The sequence below is a fragment of the Manacus vitellinus genome, unplaced genomic scaffold (assembly GCF_001715985.3).
Source record: "Manacus vitellinus isolate BGI_N305 unplaced genomic scaffold, ASM171598v3 scaffold_40_pilon, whole genome shotgun sequence".
NCBI lineage: Eukaryota > Metazoa > Chordata > Aves > Passeriformes > Pipridae > Manacus > Manacus vitellinus.
In genome coordinates this window covers 3,109,456-3,132,686 of record NW_021940541.1, presented here as the reverse complement: position 1 = coordinate 3,132,686, position 23,231 = coordinate 3,109,456, and the positions used below count along the sequence as shown (strand labels likewise).

The 23,231-nt window shown below is 41.0% G+C and overlaps 1 protein-coding gene across 4 annotated transcripts; it reads left to right on the top strand.

Moving 5' to 3' along the window:
* The first annotated feature begins 85 nt into the window (after window positions 1-85).
* Window positions 86-23,217, top strand: EDRF1 (erythroid differentiation regulatory factor 1). 4 transcript variants are annotated; one of them, XM_018078459.3, is made up of 25 exons: window positions 86-232; window positions 1,653-1,786; window positions 3,198-3,264; window positions 4,441-4,566; window positions 5,045-5,169; window positions 5,513-5,672; window positions 6,909-7,010; window positions 7,293-7,414; window positions 8,075-8,186; window positions 8,716-8,863; window positions 8,938-9,046; window positions 9,341-9,452; window positions 10,359-10,619; window positions 11,994-12,065; window positions 12,181-12,331; window positions 14,482-14,670; window positions 15,677-15,877; window positions 16,176-16,394; window positions 17,507-17,730; window positions 18,128-18,286; window positions 18,718-18,867; window positions 19,099-19,252; window positions 19,518-19,633; window positions 20,224-20,387; window positions 22,389-23,217. In XM_018078459.3, exons 1-25 carry the CDS (start codon window positions 167-169, stop codon window positions 22,558-22,560), a joined length of 3,615 nt encoding a protein of 1,204 aa, XP_017933948.3. In that variant the 5' UTR covers window positions 86-166; the 3' UTR covers window positions 22,561-23,217. The 4 variants fall into 4 exon arrangements, with proteins under 4 accessions (XP_017933948.3, XP_017933947.3, XP_017933949.3 ...); XM_018078458.3 differs by having other exon boundaries at window positions 1,578-1,786; XM_018078461.3 differs by lacking the exon at window positions 86-232 and adding an exon at window positions 303-384.
* Window positions 23,218-23,231: the final 14 nt, after the last annotated feature.

Below are 23,231 nucleotides of genomic sequence, written 5' to 3'. Positions count from 1 at the left end.
GCCGCCCCCGCCCCTCACGGCGCCGCCCCGAGCCCGCCTTCCCCGCGCCTTCTCGCGGAGTCTTCGCAGAGAGGCGGCTGTTCCCGGCCGGCCGCCTCCGGGAAGCGCCTCAGCTCCCGCTCCCTGTTCCCCGTTCCCGGCTCTGTTCCCGCTCCAGCCCCGGGCGATGGAGGAGCCCTGCGGCGCGGGCGCCGCTGCCCCGCTCAGGGGGGACGCCGAGGAGCCCAAGCAGGTACGGGCGGTAGAGGGGGGGCCGTGAGGGAGCGGCGCTGAGGGGGGGTTACGAGCCGTGGTTGCGAACACATCCCCTAGTGGTGCTCTAATTTAAGTGGTGGCTTTGATCCTCTTTCCAGTCTGGAATGCCGCTGTCTGGGCCGGAGTGCGGTAGGCAGCTCGCTAATTATGATTAAGCGCTAATTGCGAGCGGTGTTGCTGTTGTTGTTCCCGGGTGCATCGCATTTACATAAATAGTGTCCTGTGGAGCTGTTTTTCCCTTAACGTGTGTCACTCCAGAGCCTCTCACACGCGTGTGACAGCCGCGGGTCTTGCTGTATTTAGCAAGAAACAGGCAGCCGTGAGAGTTATTTATTTGTTATTACTTGGAGTGTTTAGCTCTAATGTCGGTGTTAGTAAACACTTGGTCTTAGTCAACACTTATTTTCTCAGACTTTAGTGGGAGTTATGTTTTAATTTTGGCCTTTCTGAGTGATTTCACGTTCCATGGGGAGCTGACCTTAATGGCACTTCAGCCCCATGACTGTGCCCAGGTGGCCCAGAAGGCCAGTGGCACCTGGCTTGGATCAGCCATGGTGTGTCCAGCAGGACCAGGACAGTGAATATTCCCCCTGTGCTGGGCACTGCTGAGGTCAAACCTCACATCCCGGGGGAGGTTTTGGGCCCCTCATGTCAAGAAGGACATTGAGGGGCTGGAGTGTGTGCAGGGAAGGGAACGGAGCTGGGGAAGGGTCTGGAGCACCAGGAGCAGCTGAGGGGAGCTGGGGGGGCTCAGCCTGGAGAAAAGGAGGCTCAGGGGGGACCTTCTGGCTCTGCAACCCCCTGACAGGAGGGGGGAGCCCAGGGGGAGTGGAATTCAGGCTCTGCTCCCAGGGAACAAGGGACAAGGAGAGGAAATGGCCTCAAGCTGGGCCAGGGGAGGGTCAGGTTGGACATCAGGAGGAATTTCTTCCTGGAAAGGGTGTTCAGGCATTGGAAAGGGCTGCCCAGGGAGGTGGTGGAGTGCCCATCCCTGGAGATGTCCAAGGAAGGACTGGCCGTGGCACTCAGTGCTCTGGGCTGGGGAACAAGGTGGGAATTGGGCATAAGTTGGACTTGATGACCTTGGAGGTCTTTTCCAACCTTAATGATTCTGTGATAACTCATGAAGTGGAGCTTGTGTTTGACACAAGTGTTGGGATCAGGATAACTGAAATACGAGCACATGCAGGAGAAAGAGGTAAGTGAATACAGGACTGGGGTTTGGTCACTTACCAGTAAAAATACCTGATTAGAGAGCAAGCCTGATAGTTTTAATTGCCAACATTTTAAAAATAAAAGGCTAATTTCTCCTTGCAAACCAGGGGTCGTTGCTGTTCCTTGGAGGCAATGAAGTGAAGAGCAGTGCAGTGGTGAAATACTCCTCTGCCCCACCACAGGCAGCCTTTGCTCGGCTCCAGGAGAAAACAGACTTGAAGCTCCCCCCGGCCAACTGGTTACGTGAGAGTGCCAAGCTGGGGCCAGCAGGGACAACCATTCTGGGCAACAGCAAAAAAAGTAAACCCTTCTCAAGGTAATTATTTTCTTCCAGGCCTTTATGAAGAATTCTAATAGTGAACTTGGAATCTGTGTCATCTAAAGGGTAAAGTACAGACTTTACCGTAGCAACAAGCTATTGCTTAGTCTTAACCATTCTCCCTCTACTTTTTCATCTTGAGTTCTTACCTTTATGCTATAATCTTGTCTCCTTTGTAAATGATTAATGATGCTGGTAATGCTGTGGATGATTGTTTTGTTCAAGTGCATGTTGACACCTTGCCTGAGACAGTCAAGCTGATTTTATATTCTTCACTGGTTGGCCAAAATTAAACTGCATTGGTTCAGTCAGCCAGCCTGCTTGTGATAACAGGTGAAAATGGAACAAATATGCTTCCCCTTGGAAGCCAAGAGCCAATTTGTAGCTCTTCTGGATCTTTACAAACTGGATCTGAAAAACTAATGGCAAATGGAATTTCCTGGTTATATCCGGAGTGAACACAGGAGGTGAAATAAGGGGCAAACTCAAAAAGCAGTGTTACCTTTCACTGTGAATGTTTGTTAAACAGTTGAATGACTTGAGTTCAGAGTGTTTATAAACAGGAGGCTCAAATCCTGTGCTGAACAAGCAAATTCACACCAAGTCAACCAGTCAGTGAAATTAAACAGTTTGTGGAAGGTCTGTGTTTAAATCCTCATAATCTCTTTTAGGAGCTGTCCTTTTTTGAGCAGGTTAACATGTATTTCAGGGCTTTATGATTTTTTGCTGTTTATTTTCGATATTATGTTTATTTATCAAATAGAGGCTGGCAGTTGAATCTCTCTCTAGTGTCAGTATTAAAAAGCTGATAGCACAAGTATAACTTTGGACACTTGCACATCGTGTATTTTTGGGGTTATAGTAATATCTGGTTTAATTTTAAAGAATGATCTGTACATTGAAATATTCTAACTTAAGTAGCTTGTAATTTAGAGAGGCCTTAATGAGGGTGGAGGAATATACAGGGATGTGTCTGTTACAACATGCAGGGCAGTTTTGAAAAATAAGAGGTGAAATTAGATGACAGTTACTAAAATTGAAGTATTTAACAGGCTTAATGCCTTAGAGAGAAACTCTTTGAAAAACTGTTCTTTTTAGTGTTAAAGAAACAACTCAATTTCGCTGATTTCCCATAGCTTCAATTTTTTCTTGAATTCAACAAAGCTTCAAGTATTTTAGAATGTCTTGAAATCAGATCTAAGCACTTTCAAAGGTATCTTTGAAAAACTTGTAGAGTATGAAAATGAAATTGTTTTGGTCATTAATTTTAAGTCTCATTACACTTGGTGGTGTTTAGCTGGACTATTTCTTTTTAATGAAAAAACCTTTCAAAGATTTAATAAGACTTATAACCAGGTCTCTAATGTCATGCTGCACCTGTGTTAACTTGTCATAATTTTTTAAATAGCTTTGGGATGGCTTATGACTTCATTGACTCAGTTGGAAATGATGTAGATGTGGTGTCTGATTCAGAGGTATGTACAACTTTTTAAGTTCTGTCATTCAAACTCTTGTATTGCATAAACTTTATTTTAAGATACTGTCAGGGCTTTCTGGCATCTTTGTGTCCTTTGAGGAAAAGCAAAGATCCCCCAGTGAAACACAGATTCCCAAACTTCTGCCCTGCCATGTAAGGGAGTTGTGATCACTAAGAGATGCAGAGAGAAAATCATATTTTCTGTGGGTTTCTACAAATAATCTCCAGCTAAAATATGCAGTTTAGTGAATGTAGCACATCACTCTTGCAAGGCAGTTGTCTTGAGTGTTTGAAATTAGTTATTCTGATGTAAATTATTACTCTGAAGATGATTTCTGTTTCTATTCATATCTAGAATAGAGAGCTGCCTTCCAACTTGCTGCTTCTTTCCTCTGATTTGTGTCAGCTTTTTGGTGGTGGAAATACCTGTAGAATTCAGATGAGGCTGTTCAGAAGGAACATACACACTCATTTACTGTGTTAAGATTTGGCAGATTTGTATTCAGACTTATATCTCTCTCCAGATTCCTCTGGACACCCGACAAAGTGTTGCTATTCCTGTGGTGAAGATAAAGCTTTAAAATCCAAACCATCCACTTGCATTTGTTTTGTAATGTTTTGTTGATAGCTGGTCATGATTATCAAAAGACAGAACACGTTTAAATCGTGTGTGTAGTGTTTGCTGACTGCTTGGTCTCTCTCTCACTGTCATTTGTGTTCTCTGACCTCAACAAATGTATTTTCTTGAGGAATGGTTTAAAATCACTGGCACTATAAGGTTTTACTTTCCTGAGCGTGTGTGCTGGTTTTGGCTGGGGGAATTTTCTTCCTGGTGGCTGGTCTGGGATTGCTTTGGATTTGTGCTGAACACAGGGCTGATAATACAGAGATATTTTTGTTACTGCTGAGCAGGGCTTACACAGAGCCAAGGCCTTTCCTGCTTCTACTGCCGCACTAGTGAGGGGATGGGGGTGCCTGGAAAACTGGCAGGAATCATGGCCAGGACAGGTGACCCCAAATGACCAAAGGGGGCTGGGGGGAAGAACAATAAAGGGAGGATGTTTGGAGTGATGGTGTTTGTCTTCCCAAGTCAGCGTTGATGGAGCCTTAGAATTGTCTTACAGTGCAGTATAATTACATTGAATATTGTCTCTTTTCACTTTTCTCCTGCCAGAACATTAAAAAGCTCCTGAAGATCCCTTACAGCAAGTCCCACGTGAGCATGGCCGTGCATCGCATCGGGAGGACGCTTCTCTTGGATGAGCTGGATATTCAGGAGCTCTTCATGAGATCCTCTCAGGTGAACCAGTTGGCTTTTGTTAAGTGTGGCATCAAAATGCATTATTTCAGGAACAGAGTAGCCAGCAAGGAAATATGTATGGAAGTTCCTGAGGATCATATGTGAGTGCCAGAGGTGCTTTGTTCTGCAGCAATCAGTTTAGCCATGGACCACATCTGATGTCCTGTATTTAGGGTATTGTAGGACTAAAATTCCATGTCCCACTTTCCTGTAATTACTTCAGTATTGCTAAACTATTTGATTAATTTTATTTTAAATAAATATTTGTTACTGTGTCACCTCTTATGTTTCTGACTTTTCTAATGAAGTCAAATTTTCACTAAGAACTTTTCTAGAAGTTAAATTTTCAATTCAGGACTTCAGCTATGAAGTTGTTTTCTGGATTTGTTTTCTTGTTTTGGATGAATATTTGCAAGTTTATAAGACACTTTGTTTACTTTTTGATCTTAATTTTGATTTTATCTTTAATACTGCTTAGACAGGGGACTGGACGTGGCTGAAAGAATTTTATCAAAGGCTGATTGATCAGAAGTGGCAAAGAAAAAAGAAGAGTAAAGAACACTGGTACCAGAAGGCTATACTTTCTAAATTTTTGTATTACAGGTAACCTTCTGTCTGCATGAATCTTGAATTCTGCACCACTTACTTTTGCCTCATTTCTGGTCCTGAAGTAAATGTTAAAATTCCATTATGGTCTGTCTTATTTACTGACTTAGCCTTATACAGAGGAAATTGAGGGACGAGATCAGGAAATAACATGTGAATGTTTTACCAGAAATTGAAGTATTTTACTTTAAAATCGAAGTATTAAAGCATAAAATAAACAACCTGACTTAATTAACTGCATATTAGCCAAGTCATTTGTTGAGAACAGTGCATCGAACATAACTCTAAAATGGATCTGTTTGCATATTGTCAACTGAACTTTCCAATGTTTCTTTGTCAGCATTAATGGTGATGGAGCTGCTCAGCCTGTTCCTTCCACTTCCAAACAGCACCAGGAGGGTCCTGTTGCAGGTGAGAGTGATGAAGCAGGAAGGGCCTCCTGGCCAGCTCCTTTTGAAATGCCTTCCTCGTTATCTGAAGATCCAGGTGCCTCCAACCAGGTTGGTGTGTGGAATGTTTTATGTGGCACCTCAGTGTTTGTAGAGACACAGATGTTGAAATGTTGAAATGCTGAAAGAGCTGAACTAAGGCATGAGGAGAACTTGGCAAGAAGTGCAGCTTAGCTTATGCCAGTGTTTCAGAGCTCCAAATTTCAGAAATTACTTTGTACTGTGGCTGTAATGTTAAATTGTTATTTATTCCAGCATTGCTCAGAAATAAAGCATTTGGCTAGGAGGAGTCATCAATGACCTTATCTAAAATGATGTTCAAAAAGTGTGTGTGGAAGCTTAAGGTTCTGGCCTTTCTTTTTAAATCTGCCATTAAAATCAGTCTTTTGTGGCCTTTAATTTACTAGGGGAAGAGGAAAATGAACATCTATGAAAGCATTTGCAAAACAGTTAAGCAACATTTACAGATACTTACTATGAGATTACACAAATGAAAAGGGATATGTTTATAGTAATTATGCAACAAACTGATTATTATCAGGCCCTGAGTCAGGGTTTCCATCTGTGGCTAAACTTATTTATGAAAACTGTTGATTCCTGTGGGGTTTTGAGTAATATAAACCAGGAATTGATTCAGTTTTGGAAAGGTTGAAATATCTGTTGTATTCATTCTGCATTAATAGAATAATGATGCTCTAGTTGTGCTTGCACAGTATTACCAACTCAGTGTCTTGGTCAGCCAGCTTAGGGAATTTCTAATCTTCATTATCCATAAAAATGTAACTGCATGTGCTGTGCTGTAGCAATATTCCAGAGTGGAGAAATATTTCAGTACTTAAAAACTGCTAGAAAAAGGACTACTTCTCCCTTCTACCCTCTTGAGCAGCTATTGCCCAATCAGCAGACTGTTTATCATAAAGAAGCTGTGGAGCAGCACACTGTGATTTTCTTTAATTTATAAATAAAACAACAGGAAAGAGGTTTTGCTTCTGGAGACTGATAATCTGGTGCTGCCCCTGAGTTAATCAGGAGTTCCTAGGAACACTTTCTGATTTCTTTCCAGAGCCTCTGAGTGTATAAATCAAGTACAGAAAACTTTGGTGCTATCTATAGAAAAGAAGCATTCTAGTCACTGACTAGAGGCTTGTGGTAGTTTAATACATACTTATTTAAAGATGTTAGAGGTAAAGGTTTTTCCCTTATGTGCTTTTGTTGTTCATATTCTCTTTGAATGGCCTAACTTGACCTCAGCAGCAGAATCACTCCTTATCCTTGTGCTTTCCACAGGGAAATGTGCCTCTTGAACCCTCATATATAGTGGGGCACGTGGCCTCAGCCCCCAAAGAACAAAACCTGACTCCTTTGTTCAATGACGGGGAAAACAGTCAGGTATGATATCTGTGAGATCTGAACCCCCAGTCTGAACATCACACACTTCAAATCTGGTCTAAATTGGAACCCAGAGAGAACCTCAGTCCCCTGTAGAAGTAGCTTTTGTGGCATCTGCACCCCGAGTCTTTTCAGTTCCCGTGAATGCGTAGCCTAGTTCATCACGTGCTGTCTTTTAGTTGCTGCTTTGGCTTCTTGCTGTCTCATAATTCCACAGAATGTCACAGAGACCAAGTCTGATGCCAGTGATTTATAGACCCAATCTTTTTTCTCTTAATGAAGGGACTTAAAAACGACTTTGTCCGTAATATCTTGTGGACCTTTGAAGATATCCACATGTTGGTGGGATCAAACATGCCAATATTTGGAGGTGGGAGATACCCTGCTGTGAGCCTGCGTCTCAGGTGAGCTTGGAACTTCAGGAAATAGCCTTGACTGATTTGTTGCTTTGCTTCCTATTTATTTATCTGTGTTTTTTGCAGTAATTTCTCCTACTGGAACTCTGAATTTTAATAAGCAAGTTGGGCAAAAGTACTTAAAATATTATTAAACAGTAAAACAGAGGTATTCCAGTCACACTTTGATGTTGATCACTTGATTACTAGTCTTTCTGTTTCTGCCTCTACACAGGCAAAGAATGAGCAAAAACTTGAAACTCACTTGGTGTATTTGTCATCTTTTAAAGACACATCTAGGAATTAATAGCACCTTGCTCTGTGAGGAAGGTCTGGGAGATTATTTGTGCTATAATTAGTTGCAGCTAATACTGCTATTCCTTTAGACCTTGTTAAGTACATATGTTGGTAATAATGTGACATCTGAAACTTGTTCAAGTTTCAGTGTGGGCAAAAATTGCAAACTGCTGATGGAATGTGAGCATATTCCATTGGAGAGATCAGTGAATCTGTTTTGATACAGCTCATTGTTATAACAATTCACAAATAATTGTTTTGGTATCCGTCCCCTCTCAGGTAACTTAAATCTAAATCCCATTAGTAAACGTCCCTAATGTACTCTCAGCAGTAAATAAATACTTAAATAACACTAGAAATATTTGGTTTCAGGGATAACAACAAGCCAATAAATGTGCTAACAGGAATTGACTATTGGTTGGACAACTTAATATGCAACGTCCCAGAGCTCGTGATGTGCTTTCATGTGAATGGAATTGTTCAGGTAAGTCTGGCCCTTTGCATTAGGGGGCAATAGAATAATCTGTTCTCTAGTTTTTGAAATGGCTTCAGTTGTAGCAGATCTCTCTCTACTGTTCTGACAAAAAAAGATTACAAAAATCCTGTGCTGCAGAATGAGAGGCCTGTAGACAGCTTGCAGCAGTCATCTAAAAATAGTGTTCTTTTTTCCCCTCCCTTTCATGCATGCAAGATTACTTCTTCCCCTGATATATGAGTGAAGGCAAAAATAAAAAATGCAACAGCAGAAATCATCTTACATCTTAAAATCTTGCCAAGACATCTTTTTTTTTCTCCATTTACCATGTTTGTCACAAAGTGGATCCTTCTGAAAGCTTTTATTGAGTAGTTTAGTCAAGATGTTTTTGCTTAAAATCATAGAAATTAACTCAATTTACCATAATTGTAGCCTTTGTTTCTTTTAGCTGTTGATAGAGACACTGATACATGAATTTTGGGGGCGTAGGTGGCAGAAAACCCTCCTAATCTTGAGTTTTAACATACATTCTTTGCAGAAATATGAAATGATCAAGACTGAAGATATTCCCAATTTGGAAAACTCAAATTTTTCGACCAAAGTGATAAAAGATATTGCTCAAAATATCTTGTCTTTTCTGAAATCAAATTGCACCAAAGAAGGACATACTTATTGGTTGTTTAAAGGTAAGGAGGTTTAGATTAATTTGAAAAGATTTATGGTAAAGTCATGTTGATTAATGAAAGATTTTATTTTGCAGCAAGTGGGAGTGATATAGTAAAGCTCTATGACCTCACCACACTTTGTGAAGAGACAGAAGACAAATACCAAAACCCTTTTACAATGCCAGTGGCAATTCTTCTGTACAAGTGAGTTTTTCATAATTTTTGTCCTAATACTTAGTTCTTGGTGCAGTTGTGTTAAGAATACAGACCAAAAATCATGATCAAATGACAATCACACACATAAACCTGGTAAACTTCGGTCCTACTAAATCAAAACAGCCTTTCTCCTTTTCACCATTCCTCCATGTAAGAAAGTTGTAGACCCATCCTAAAGTTTGGCAGGTTTACACTGGCAGTAGAATTGTTTGAAGCTTCTTTTTCTTCTAAGCACAAAGAAATTAACCAGGGATTTTACTGTTTTGTTCAACTTTCTTTCAGAGTTGCTTGCAATATGATGCTGAAGAAAAACCAGAACAAGAAACACTATGGCACTATCAGAACATTGCTCCTGAATTGTCTGAAGTTATTGGACAATGGCAGACACCCTCAAGTAAGAATTCTGTGTTTTCTTGTATTTTTGTGTAAATAAATAGAAATGCTGTCACTGTAATGCACCGGGTGTGTGCTTCTTCCTCCTTTCAAGGGAGAGAATTTAAATTTATTTATAATCCTTAAAAGTTGATTTTGTGTTTAAAGAATTCCCATGCTATTTTCTTTAATTAGTTGCCTTTGGTGACCCTCATTGCTGCACGAGTCTCCTGTCCTTCTCTAAAAAGGAACTTGTCATTACCTTTGCTCTTTTACTCTTGTTCCCAAGGAGCCTTTTGGGAGCAGATCTTGGATAGACAGTGTAAAATTTGAATATAAGAACATTTTTGCTCTGAAGGTGGCTGAAAATTGAGACAGGTCAACCAGAGAGGTTATAATCTCCATCCCAACTGGACAACCTGCTTGCAGCAAGTGGGTTGGGTTAGACAGCCTATAAATGATTTAGATTTAAGCTGTTTTCAGCTGAAAATTAATCCCAAAAATGTGATGTGAAAAACCTGAATTGTATTTAAAGTTGATTAGTTAATATGTGCTACACCTTCTCTTGTAAACTATTAAGAATTTCGTAGATTCCTTCTAAAGCTGTGAAAAGTCCTCAAAATCCCAGTGGAATCTTCAATTTTTTTTCTTGCATCAGATCCTTGGGCTGTCTCCTGTTATCTACAAGCTCTTAGAACAGGCAATACTCATTCTTTACCAGTTGATTTTTTTATTCTCTTCTAAACTTGATTAGGCTTGGATCTTTCTCCCTCTCAGGGAACTTGATCAGGCTCTGTTTACAGGTTATTAAACACCTGTTTGCATGTGCTCTGTCCTCCTTATTCTAAGATAATTTATATTGTTCTTGTCTCTCAGAAGAAAAGTATACCTTGAAAATGACTTATTTTTTTTTCTCTTCTTTAAAAAGATTATTGCTTCAGCAAACTACATGTTATCAGAGCTTTTTCAGTTGGATGAACCTAAGAAAGAAGACAGTACAGACTTCCCTATAAATGGAAATTCTGATGAGAGTTACAGCGAGGAAGAGGAAGAAATGCCAGACAGTGATGAAAATGGTTCCTACAGTAACAGTTCTGACCCCCCAGATGACAATAAAGCAGTGGCAATAATCAAATCTGTTGGAGAGTTGTCAGTGCCAGAAAAGTACAAGTCTGTGCATCGGATACGTGTGAGTGACACTGGGGGGGTTTTAGGGGTTTTCTGGGAAGATTCAGTTCCTGTGACAAACTTGGGCAGTGAAATTCAGTTACCTGTTAGTTTTGTCTTCAGGGTAACTGAAGGGGGGAAAAGAAACTTTTTATGAGCTGCTCATAAAATTTGAGGTGTTTGAATTTTACAGTTTAATGCAGATTTTTCCCTACCATCTTCCATATGTTCTTTAGGGCAAAATTTTGCATATTCCTGTCTTGGCAGTAGAGAAAGAATTGTCACCCTTGGCCATTTTGAGATGACCATGAGTTCGTGTGGATACCTTGGGTATCTTAGTAATTTTTTCTGGACCCACATTTAATGTTTGATCTTTTCTCCAGGAGCATCAGCTACTTCATTTTCAAAGAGTTAGTCCTTGAATTCCCACTTTTATTTGTCTTTCCAAGTAACTGGTCAGAAGACAGCAATTTTGATTTCCTTGAAATTTTGGTTATAGTTAATTTTAAAATAGAGATGACACTTTACTCTGCACATGTATACATATGGTGTCTAAGGAAAGAGCTGGATGCATATCCAAAGTATTCCTGAAAGTTCCTTGGGGTATATGTGCTTCATAAACCAATAATCAGAATTGTAACAGTACTGCCTTCATTGCACTTCCTGGACATTATTGTAACAAAATAGAGGAACACAAGGATCTGGGAAGATCAGTGAAGAAACTGTTCATAACATTTTACTTCTGATGTTTTACTTGCCTTCCCTAGGTAGGGATGTGATTATGAAATTGCTCTAAATGGTCAAAAGTGAAACCTTTTTTCCAACATCTGTACTGAGGAGCAAAGATGATGATTTCCTAAAAATATTTGTAACTGCTATTGCTGTCTTAATTATGAACACTCCAAGGTCCATCAGTTGAACACATGACAATTTGTGCAGGTGCAGAAACATTTGAGTTTCCCTTTCTACTTTACCCCAGAAGAAAACAAAAATACAAACTTCCCCAAAAAACTCCAGGGCATTGAGTTGTTCAAAGGTGACAAAAGTGCAACTTCATGTAGGCTGAATATATGATTTCTGTGTGGTATTGAATCTGCTTATCTTCCAGGGTCTGCAATGCAGACCCTCTCTGGATGCTTTTTAATGATGTTATGGAATAGAGTCATCCTTGCTTTCCACTGTCTTTGGAATTACCAGGAGGGACCAAGGGGCCCGGGTACATGAACTGCTCACCGAGCAAAGGAGAGAAATACTGTGACGCCTCTTAGCACAGAGTTCAGGTGTCCCATTAACGCTTTTCCTTGCTGCTGCCTCTCATTTGCATCTTCTGGCCAGTCATTTTCATATTTCCCATGGTGAACACTCATTCTCTTCCTTCCCTGTTGCTCCCATGAAGCCCAGCTGTGCGTTCCCAGTCTGCCACGGCACCGAGGAGCGCTGCCGGCTCGTGCTCAACCACGTCCTGGAGGTGAGTTCACTGTCAGCTTCCCAGTGCTCCCTCACCCACCACCCAACTCTTGATCTACTCCATGTTTGCTAAATATTGCTCTCAAGGTGAGTGAAACTATTTCTTCCTTTTGCAGGGCTTGAAGTCTGTCGACAGCAGTGTTAAAAAGGAGGGTGACCTTCCAGCAGCCGACCCCAGCACTCCAATCCCCTTGAAATATGAAGATGAATCCACCAGTGGTGGTCCCGAGTGTCTGGAAAAGCAGATGGCCTTATTTTTAGACAAAAGTAAGTTGTATTGTTGTGCAAATAAGACCTTTCCAGTGCCAACAGGAACTGCTACTGCTTTATTTTGATTGTCAAAGCAGTGTGCTTAAGTCACTAATTACACGACTGCCTAAGGAAAAGCAAACACCTAAAATTGGAGAACAGTCTGTTCCTTTTTAAATATGAAGAGAGAAGCTCATTTGGGATATTTTGCATATCAAAGAGTTTTTTATGAGTAAACACATAATTTTACTGGACCCTATTAAGATGTGGCTTTGAGATGACTTCCATAAGGGCTTGATATTTTGGGCTTTGGTATGTGGAGAACCTTAAGTTCTGTAGGTTGTTTTTAAAATAGTCTTAATTTCTTTGTGTGTCTGACTTGGATGTTTCCTGGAAGAACTTCTGCCTTCTGGCAGGATTTGCTCCTACATTATGCTTGCTGCTGAATTGCATATAAAATGTTAACTAGGATTTTGTTTTCTTTCTATTACCTCTACGGTTGTGAAAGGAAGCAGCAAATAAAAGATGTTTTGTTATCTTAAATACCCAAACTCCAGAAGTTTCAGACTACAGTCTATTTTATTTTTCTCTGGTGTGACATAAAAGGTTCTAGGAAAGACTTTTCTTCTGAAAGTAGCAGAGTTCTCTGCAGGCCAAGGAGCCCTGTAAGCATAGCTCAGAAAGAAATTTGTCTTGCCTATTTTTACAATTCTTTATTCTTACCTTTCTCCCCCCTTTCTCCCTTTGAAAAGCTCTAAATAATAAACCAGTTCAGTTTTGAGATATGACTTTCAGTGTCTTCGTGTTTCTCTTCCAATTTTTTGATTGTCTCTGGGATGACAATGACCTGGAGATATAGACACTTTTCTTAGTTATTATCAGATGCATGACCACAGAATTTAAGGCCTCTATCAGAAAGTTGTGGTTTTGTACTAAGATTTCCTAAGAAGCTTTACCAAGGTCAGCTCAGCAAGAGCAGTGTGCTGATGGCAGCTCTCCTGCAGCCAGGCTCTGTCTTCTGCCTTCACAGCTTGGAACTGATGACACACTGCAGCTCCCTGCCAGCTGGCAGGGAGAGTGCCCACATATTCACTTGTTCAGTTTAGAAACAAGTGCTTCCTGGGGGATGTGGGAGGCAAATATTGCACAAAAAGATACTTGATTTGATTCCTGGATCTGTGCTCGAGTTCATCCCTGAAGTAGCAGCGCTGCTACTTGTTGACTTTTGCTTTTCCAGTACATGGGTTTGTTTTCTGTGAGGCCAGTTATGTAGTTTCTGTGCCACATGTATATATTTACAGACATACAGAAAGGATAAGGGCTTTCAATTCTGGAATTTCTGATTTGAACTATTTCAGAATAGTGTATGTATATAGAGTATGTGCAGTGTGTGTGTGTGAGGTGTCACTGTGTTAAATTTATTTTGGTCCTAATAGTGCTTAAAATTTTACTTACTGTAATTACTTCTTATATATATTATTATAAGATAGTGGGCTTACAAGTCAGGCCTTGCAGGTCCACCTGCAAGAGACTCATTTCTGTGTGCAAATATTGTCAGGGCAAAATTCTGTCCTTTGGTAGGTACAGGCCTTAAATCAGTGGCCTGTTCTTTCTGGTTCCATAACTGCTGCAGCATCAAAGAAAAACATCATAATCTTGCACAGAGGATATCTTGAAATGAGTATGAGAAAGTCATTGGTTTTCCTTGTGGGAAAGACCAGGTTATCCAGTTCCTTCTGTGCTGGAGGCTAAACCCACAAATGGAGGCTTTGTCACCAAAACTGAAACAGAACATTTATCTTAAGGGTTTGCTGGATAACATGACAAATTCTGCCTGTGGCTTTCTTGTTCTGTTCTTCTGCTACCTAAGGGAATAGTCTTGGCCTCTGCACCCGTGTTTCACAAGCTGTTTGAGGGCAGAGGTGAGCTGCCCTGTCACTGTCTCACTGTGTTCCAGCATCCTGATAGCAGGAGGAGTACGTGGAAGAGTGCCAAGCATTGGGTCCATTTTGCAGATGATAAATGTAGTGGCAGACAGGCTGCCATAACTCTGCTTGTGCAGGGCTGTAATAAGGCAATTTCCATTCTGTCTGAGCTGATGAAGTTGTGTCCAGTGTCTGGCATGTGTTACAGAGAGATTTACTGATCAGCTTCTGTTCCTGTTGCAGTGGGCTCGTTTCAGAAGGGTAAGCATTCCAGTCAGTCAGGAATGATTCCTGGATCGTGGCAGTACAAAATGAAACTCCAGCTCATTCTGAAATCATCAAAAGCTTATTATGTCCTGTCTGATGCTGCCATGATTCTGCAGAAATATGGGAGAGCACTCCGGTACATCAAGCTGGCTTTGCAGTGCCATGGTAAGTTGTTAGAAGGGATTTGTCTCCTGTGCCACTGCCTGTAGACACCTCTCACAATGTCATATATTGCTGTGCATGATTTATCCTACTGGTGTGCAGTGACAGGTCTGACAACCTTGTGTTTAGCTAAACTAAGTGTCTGGCTCATTATTCAGGACAGAAGTCTGTAGTGAGGATAACTTTAGTCACTGATTGATAGAAAGATGCTTCCATTTTGACAGGCTGGGAAACTTGAGTGTGGATTTGGAACTTCAGAGCGTTTGAGTTTGGGGGATTCAACCCTGGTGCCAAGGCCAAGACAGTACTCTGTGCTCTAAGGGCTATCCCTGCAAGCTGGTGTGTTTTCCCTGGAAATGCCTGGTGGTTCCCATGTCATTTAAATACATTCTTGACTCTGAGAAATACTAGACTTGTTCATCAGCAGAATTGGATGCTCCTCTAAAATGAGATAAATCTTCAAGTATTACTCGAATTTTGAGGAAAAGGAAAGCAGTTAAATCAGACTGTTCAGGCTAATAGTGCCATAATGAGAGTAACAATTAGGAAATGCCAGTAGTGCTATAGTGCTGCTATTTGGCTTCCATTTTTGTAGGGCTTGGGGCAGGAGGAGACTTATAAAGCAAAGCCACTTGATCTTAGCACAAAGCATCAACATGCTTATTGATAACTCAGAGCACTCTCCAGCTTTCAGTCTCTTAAAGACTTGAGAATCAACTTTTAGCTCTACCTTTTGGATAGTAACTTTTCAAGCTGTATCTCATTTGAGTTAATCTGTAGAAAGTCAGTTTTCCTTTAGTCAAATCTGACATTAGCATTTGTAATTACCAGAGTGCTCTTGTTAAACCATCAGCAACCATGAGTTTAAAATAGGTTAGTTCTGAGAAGAGCCTGTGTTGTCACAGTCTCTGTGCAGACAGGTCACATAAAACCCAGTTATACTGTCAGTCTGTGTCAAGCCTTGGGATATGTAATTTTTTTCCTCATCCCTGGATTTTTTTCCCAACAGATACCTACTGTTGTCTCTGTGGCAGCATGCTTCCAGAGGTGTTGATGTTCCTGTGCCAGTGTTTAACCCTTTGTGGAGACATCCAGCTAATGCTGGCTCAGAATGCAAACAACAGAGCAGCTTATCTTGAAGAATATAATTACCAGACTAAAGAAGATCAGGAGATCTTGCACAGTCTTCACAGAGAATCCAGGTGCCAAGGTATGAACCTGACACAAGTGCCAGAATTTGGATATGTGACAAACATCAGTAATTTTGTTGTGTTTGTCAAAACCATGCACTAGGAACATTTCTGGCAGAGGGTTTATTGCACTTCACTTCTATTTTCTTCAGAGAAAGCTTTTCAAGCCTGTCATACTTGTCTAGGTATTGGATGACAAGCCTGAAGCTGTAAAATTACTAGAGACAGTAATTATTTTAAGCAATAAGTAAAATTTACCAGATTTCAATATGTTGGGAAATACTGTTTGACATGCAGGCTTTGCATTTTGTTTTCCAGTGTTTGCCTGGGCTACGGATTTGTCCACAGACTTGGAATACCAGCTTTCTGTCAGCTGCAAATGCTATGAAGCAGCTTATGAAATCTTACTGTTCAGTAATTTAAAAAAGGAAAACCCAGAGCAGCACATCCAGGTGCTAAAGAGGATGGGCAATATCAGGAATGAGATTGGAGTGTTCTACATGAACCAGGCTGCTGCAGTGCAGACAGAGAGAGTGGGCAAGTGTCCTTTTTTTCCATTTCTGACTATTTCATGGAGCTACAGCAGTGATCAAGTTCACAAATAATATGAAAAAGCTCATCTATTTCTGATTGTAAAGATGACATTTAAATAACTTAGTAGTTCTTTAATATCCATTTTAATTGTCTACAATAGATTACTTGTACACTGTACTTAATTGAGCCTAAACTGAGTAAGGGAATAGACAGCTTTGGAGAAAATTCCTTGAAAAAAAAATTCCTAGAATGCCCTCAAAAATGCATGAGGGAAACTTTAAACTCTGTTGTGGAAGGGAGGGCATGTTGCCTTCTTGATATGTTTGGTTTAGCCCAGCATGAACAAGCAGAAGTTTAAATTAAACATAAGAATAACTTTAGTAAAGTCAGCCTGTGAACTTTTTGGTAAGTTAATCCTTGGAATCTTTCCTTCTGGTTTATTTTTCGGTGGGCTTTTTTGAGGAAATGCAGTTGCATAAGCTGCTTTGTAGGGTCAGGTGTTCAGTGGGGTTTTGTTTTTGAATGCAAACCCAGCAATATCTTGTCCACAAGTCAGAGCTGTATAAACTAGAACAAATTAGGTGCTGGTGGTTCAGTGTAAACAGGTGGTTTCCCAAATACCAGCTGTTTCCTCTGACCTTTGTCCAAGTAATATTTGAAGGATTTGGGGTTGGACTTTCAATCTTGTAATTTGTCATCATCTCTGGGTCTTTGCAGAACTGTTATGTAGCAAAAGTCAAAGCTTAAAATACTGAATTTTACTTGTGTGTAGAAGTCACATTTTATTTGTTCCATGCTTTAAGTTTTTAGTAGTAACTCCAATACCCTGAGTGTTACTGCAGAAACAAAATCTGCTTTATCTGTAGATTTCCTGGTGTTTTGTGTGTAATGTTATTGGAATTCTTTTGGAAGTACAGTATGTGTAGTAGTGCATTTCAGGTATTAAACCCTCAAGCATATGGTAATCTTAGGAGTATTTTCCATGAATTGGGTCTTCAGAATCGTTTCCCACCCTTAAATTCTAAAAGGTCATTTATGAGAAAGGGAACATGATGGAAATGTTTGTTCAGTTACCTTTCAAGAACGAGTCTCTAAGCCTTGTGCCTTCACCCCAGTGAGTAAAAACGTCTCGACGACGGAGCAGCAGCTCTGGAAGAAAAGCTTCTCTTGCTTTGAAGAAGGAATTCAGAATTTTGAGTCCATTGATGATGCCACCAATGCTGCTCTGCTGCTGTGCAACACAGGAAGGCTGATGAGGATCTGTGCCCAGGCCCACTGTGCAGCTGAAGGGGACTTCAAAAGGGAGTTCTCCCCAGAAGAGGCCCTTTATTACAATAAGGTAACATCACCCTGGTTTTAGCATGGCCCAGACTCTCTAATATGCCTTTTACTTGCAATACCTTGGTAAACATGTATAAGTTTGGATGAAATACCTATCCTGCTTTCATACTATGCCAGTCCTTGCTGTGCAGGCTTCAATATTGTTGCTGAGGTTTGATTTCACTGCTCTGGGGCTGTGACATTCAGATGTTTAATGTACTGTAGTGCCACACACAAGAGAGAGAGAATTGCATGATCAGGATTAAAGTTACTACCAAATGGGTGTAAAGAAAATACTGAAGAAGACCCAGATAGGTATTTTGAGAATCCTTTGATGATGAGTAAAGGGAAATTAATTTCTCATTGTTAGAAATACAGGCAGTAACTCTGTATGTGCATGATTTTGTCATCTGTAGGCTATTGACTACTATCTGAAGGCATTAAGGTCGCTGGGTAAGAGAGATGTGCATCCAGCTGTTTGGGATTCTGTGAACTGGGAGCTCTCCACCACCTACTTCACTATGGCAACTCTGCAGCAGGACTATGCTCCATTATCTAGGAAGGCTCAGGAACAGGTAACAGAGAGCATTCATCACATCTGGGAAAAATGTATAATTGTCTTCCTGAAAAACTGTATAGGGAGCAAAATTGGTAGTGGAATTGTGGAATTATAGAATGGTTTGGGTTGGAAGGGATCTTGAAGCTCATCTTGTTCCAGTTTCCTGCCATAGGCAGGGACACCTTCCACTATCCCAGGTTGCTCCAAGCCCTGTCCAACCTGGCCTTGGACACTTCCAGGGATGGGGCAGCCACAGTTTCTCTGGGCAACCTGTGTCAGGGCCTCCCCACCCTCACAGGGAAGGATTTCTTCCCAATATCTCATCTAAATCTATCCTTTTTCAGCTTAAGTCTTTTCCCCCTTGTCCTATCACTACATGGCCTGATGAAAAGTCCCTCTCCCGGGTTTGTTTTTAAATTTGGGCTTTTCTATTTATTTACTTTGTAGATAGAGAAGGAAGTGAGTGAAGCCATGATGAAGTCCTTGAAGTACTGTGATGTTGATACAGTGTCTGAACGACAGCCCCTGTGCCAGTACAGGGCTGCCACCATCCACCACAGGCTGGCTTCCATGTACCACAGCTGCCTGAGGAACCAGGTATTGGTACACACTGGGTTGGTTTTTGGCATCAGTTCCATCCTTAACACATCCAGTGTGTGTGGAGGTTGATATTTATCCTTCTACCTCTAGCTGGGATATATTTATCTGAATTATTTAACCAAAGAAATATGTGGTATTTCACAACAGTTTGCAAATACAGCTTTTTAGTGGCTGCATTCACTGGCATTCACTGTCTGGGATTCACTCTGTGCCCTGCTCTGAGTGCAGGTTGGAGATGAACACCTGAGGAAGCAGCACCGTGTCCTTGCTGATCTTCACTACAGCAAAGCAGTGCGGCTCTTCCAGCTCCTGAAGGATACACCCTGTGAGTTCCTGCGTGTGCAGCTGGAAAGAGTGGCCTTTGCAGAATTCCAGATGGCCAGTAAGTGTAGCTCTGCCTTACAACAGCTTTCCAAACTCCCACTGCCTACTTGGTTTCATTTTTAAATACCTACATTGTGTATGAGTGCAGGGGTAATCTGCTGCTCAGAATAGAATTTTCCTCAAGAGAGGAAACAAGGCATTTTTATCTTGCTGGTTTTCAGCTGACTAGGACAGTGTGTGCTTTTCTCCTGAACTCTTGAAGATGGAAGAAAAAGTACAGTCTGTAACATAAGCTATTTGTCCTTCATTTTTACTTTTTTTAGGTCAGAACAGCAGTGCTGGGAAATTAAAGACTTTGTTTGGGGCCCTGGATATAATGACCAAAACCAAGGGTGCTTTCCAGCTCATCAGGAAGGAGCTTGTGGCAGAAAGTGAACAGGTAAAGGAACCTCAAGTGGTGTGATACCTGCTCCCTTCTGGCTCTTGCATTCACAAAAAACTGGTCACTTGGCAGTTAAAATATTCCTGGGTTACTTTTTCATAGAGCTGGTTGCTCAAATAGTGTGGACAGAGTTAGAATCTATTGCAGTTCTCTCCTAGCCTGGAAGTGGATAACAACATTCTTCTACAACATGATCCAGAGATGGATTAAAACATGCAACTCTTATTATCCCTTAAAGGGCCCATGTTATCCCTTAAAAGCCTTACCTAAGAACTTCTGAATGTATGTCCAAAAAAAAAGGGAGTTCTTTCTCTGTGGTGTATTTAATATTTAATTATTAAAATGTGGAGGACTGTCTGTGGCCAGTGTGAATAGGTTCCTGATGCCTCAATCAATAATTACTTGCAGTAATTGCTGATGTGTGTTTATCCCTTCCTGGCAATTTTGGGCAAAACATGGAGTATTTAAGTCCCTATTTTCCACATTTTACCACTTGGCTCACCTGCAGGTGGGGTTTTCTGACTCATTACCTGTGTCTAAATGGTGGAGTTCAGTGAAATGGTTTTTGGTTGTTTCTCTCCCTGTAGATCAGCAAGGACAAAAGTCCTGCTGAGGGTGTGTCACCAAGTGATTCCTCTGTGGGCCTGAACAAAGAAGAAGTCTTGAAACTGCTCAGTATCTTTGAGTCCAGAATGTCCTTCCTGCTCCTCCAGTCCATCAAATTGTTAACTTCAACCAAAAAGAAGATTGGGTAAGTTGAACCTTGGCACATGTGTGTCAGTGTGATTGTCATCCACAAATCCCTACAAACTGTGTACTCTTAAAGTTTAAGGAAGTGTAATATATATTCTTTTATGGAGATGGCCCTTCTGCATGGAGAAGGAGATGAGATATGCCTTGATTATCTAAATATTGAATGTTTTCTGTGGGTTTGTGTGTAACTGAGGGAATGGCCAAGAAATATCTTTGCTGAGTGTGTCTAGGAAGCTTTTTCTCTCCTCTTTCCTCATATCAGTCCAGGAGTGAGGACAAAAAAGTCAGACTTGAATGGCTGTATTCAAATAGGACAACACTAACTTGTAAATGTGGTCTGAAATGCACAAAACAGGTATCACAGAATGTGGTAAAGCATCAGTGATTCATATCTAACTTATCCTTTAGAGGATATAAATCCTCTCCTAGGTATAAATTCACAGACAAAGCAGTTTAACTGATGTGTTTTTGCTGGCACACTTCTCGTCTTTTGTTTTAATCAAACTTTGTCCAGGGAATGAGGTGCATTATGTGGTGTCCTTCATCCTGAGACTGGGCTTCATGTGGGACAGAGCACCTGCTGTGTGCTGCTGATCTCTGGATATATCTTGATAAAATGTCAGTGTAGTTTTGCAAGCAGAATACTTGAGAAAAAATGTGGGCACATCAGTCATGCTGGAAATAGAGAGGGAGCAGGATCTGTTTCTAGTGTTATATAAAAGTTAAGTTATGAAAAGGGGGCATTAGTTTTAGGGGATTCTTTTAGGCTTGGAAGTTTGTAGTTTTTGGAATTGAAGTGCTGCTGATGCAAGAGGTGTTTTGCTAAAACTAAACTGTGAAATTAATTAATTCTGCTTGCTAGTGGGAGAGTGGTGAACAGAAAACATGAGGGGAACACAGCCTGTGTGTGTTCTTAGCTGGGTTTAGGCAGTGTCAGGTGCTTTCACCTCCTAAAAAAGCTCCCACAAGGTGGCAATCTGAATATGTGAAACAGAGTGTCACTGAGCAGATGTCCCAGCTCACTGAGTACAGTGGTTTAGTTCTCTGGTCTCATAACATGGGCAAGTGTGGTAAAGCAGAAACCTCATTCCTTGGTTTGTAGGGTTTTTTCCCCCCATATTTACTTGGTTGTCATTGTCTCTTGAGTGGGGTTTTGTAGTGAAGGTTCCACGCAGGGACCATGTTTGAATGCTGTGAAATGGGACCGTTAAAATGTGTTCAACTTCTTGAACCTTTGAGGCCAAGCTTAAAGCTACCTTTCATTTAACCTTTCTAGTGCCTTCTGTACATCCTGTGTGCTTTCCTTCCCTTCTGCTTTGCAGAAGGTAAGGTCTGTTTTATGCCTTAATAATGGGCTGAAAAGGGAGCAAATTGGAGCTCACAGATGCTGCTTCAGGGTCTCAAGTGCAGAGGACAGGAGAACATGTGGGAAAATTAACATTTGATAGCAAAACTTGCAGACTGGCAGTAAACTGAATGAAACCAGTTTATCCTCTCAAAGTGAAATGCAGGAGCAGAACAGAACTTGGCTGTGCAAATCGGAGGGGAAAAGTAATTGAAAGTAATACTTTGTTCTGGGAATTCTTGTAACTTATCCCAGAAATACTTTGCATTTCAGTGGCTTTTTATTGACTACCTGCTCTGTATAATAAATGAACCTGTCTGATTTCTGCCAAGTGGGTGAGGAATTTAATTTGCTTCAACGTTTCTCGGTCATTCCTGAAGTTCTTGCAATTAACCTGACTGCTGCCTGGACATTTTATTTATAATATTTATTTATATTTTATGCTCTTTCCTGCAGTATAAAGAGCGGGCTCTGACTGCAGTTCTGTGAAACAGCAGGATATAGGAGGGCTGAGGAAATAGGAGATTCCACAACCCCAGCCATGTGGTTCCACAGGGATACTCATCAATGTTGTTATTTAATAACAGTCTTGATAATTTGCACAATAAAATACCGTGGCTGGGTAATAATTTGTATGATTTCTTTTCTTTGTAGGGGCATTAATGAAGAAGAAGTGGTTCTGAAGACAAACAAGCAGGTTTATTCCCTGCTCCTGCGGGCGACTGCCAACAAGGGCCTGACCCTGCTGGAACGCACGGATCTCATCCTGAATTTACTGGAGCAGCTGGCTCCAAATTCTGAGGGCAGCAACAGGGGGATCCAGTGACTGCAACCCTGCAGAGCAGCAGAACCAGTGCCTTGCTGCATGGGATCACTGGGCTGTGTTCCCATGGGATATCTGTATTTACTGAGGTGATGTTATCACCACGTTGTTACATTGGACACCTGGGAAAGCACAGATTCCTTTTTATCCCAACAAAACTCGTTCAGCTCCCAGCGTTTCTTTGTTTGAAATGCCAAGTTGGAGTTGTGGATATAAATGTAACTGTTCTTCACCATGGAGAAATTAATGATTTTTCTCTTACAGGAATGGGCTTTGCAGTGATATCCATGTTTTGCATAAAAATGTAACCTCACAGCTGCTCTGGTTTGGTATTTAATGAAATATATTTTGTAAGCAAGGCTGCATTGGAACAGTTTAACTGCTGATGTCAGCCCAGGGAAATTTCTGTGGGATATGTGGATGCACTACTTTATTCCAGTGAGGATCCTGCACAAAAATGTTGTGCCTTTTGAAGCTTTGATGTGACTCTTGCAAATTTATCCGCCACCTCGGGGATTTTGTTTTGGAAAGTGAATGGTTTCAGCTGTGTTGGAGTTGATCAAGAATAGTATTATCTTTTTCAGACTTGAAACTGTGAATAAATGAGAGGATATTTTTCAATAAAAATTTATTTATTAAATATAAACTCACAAGTCTGTCTTTCCTTGGTTATG

Excerpts from the sequence above, each read along its gene's own strand:
- EDRF1 (XM_018078458.3), top strand. The coding sequence starts at position 167 with ATGGAGGAGCCCTGCGGCGCGGGCGCCGCTGCCCCGCTCAGGGGGGAC. Across the intron at positions 5,673-6,908 it reads ATCCAGGTGCCTCCAACCAG|GGAAATGTGCCTCTTGAACC; the intron begins GTTGGTGTGTGG and ends TGCTTTCCACAG. Across the intron at positions 12,066-12,180 it reads TGCTCAACCACGTCCTGGAG|GGCTTGAAGTCTGTCGACAG; the intron begins GTGAGTTCACTG and ends TTCCTTTTGCAG.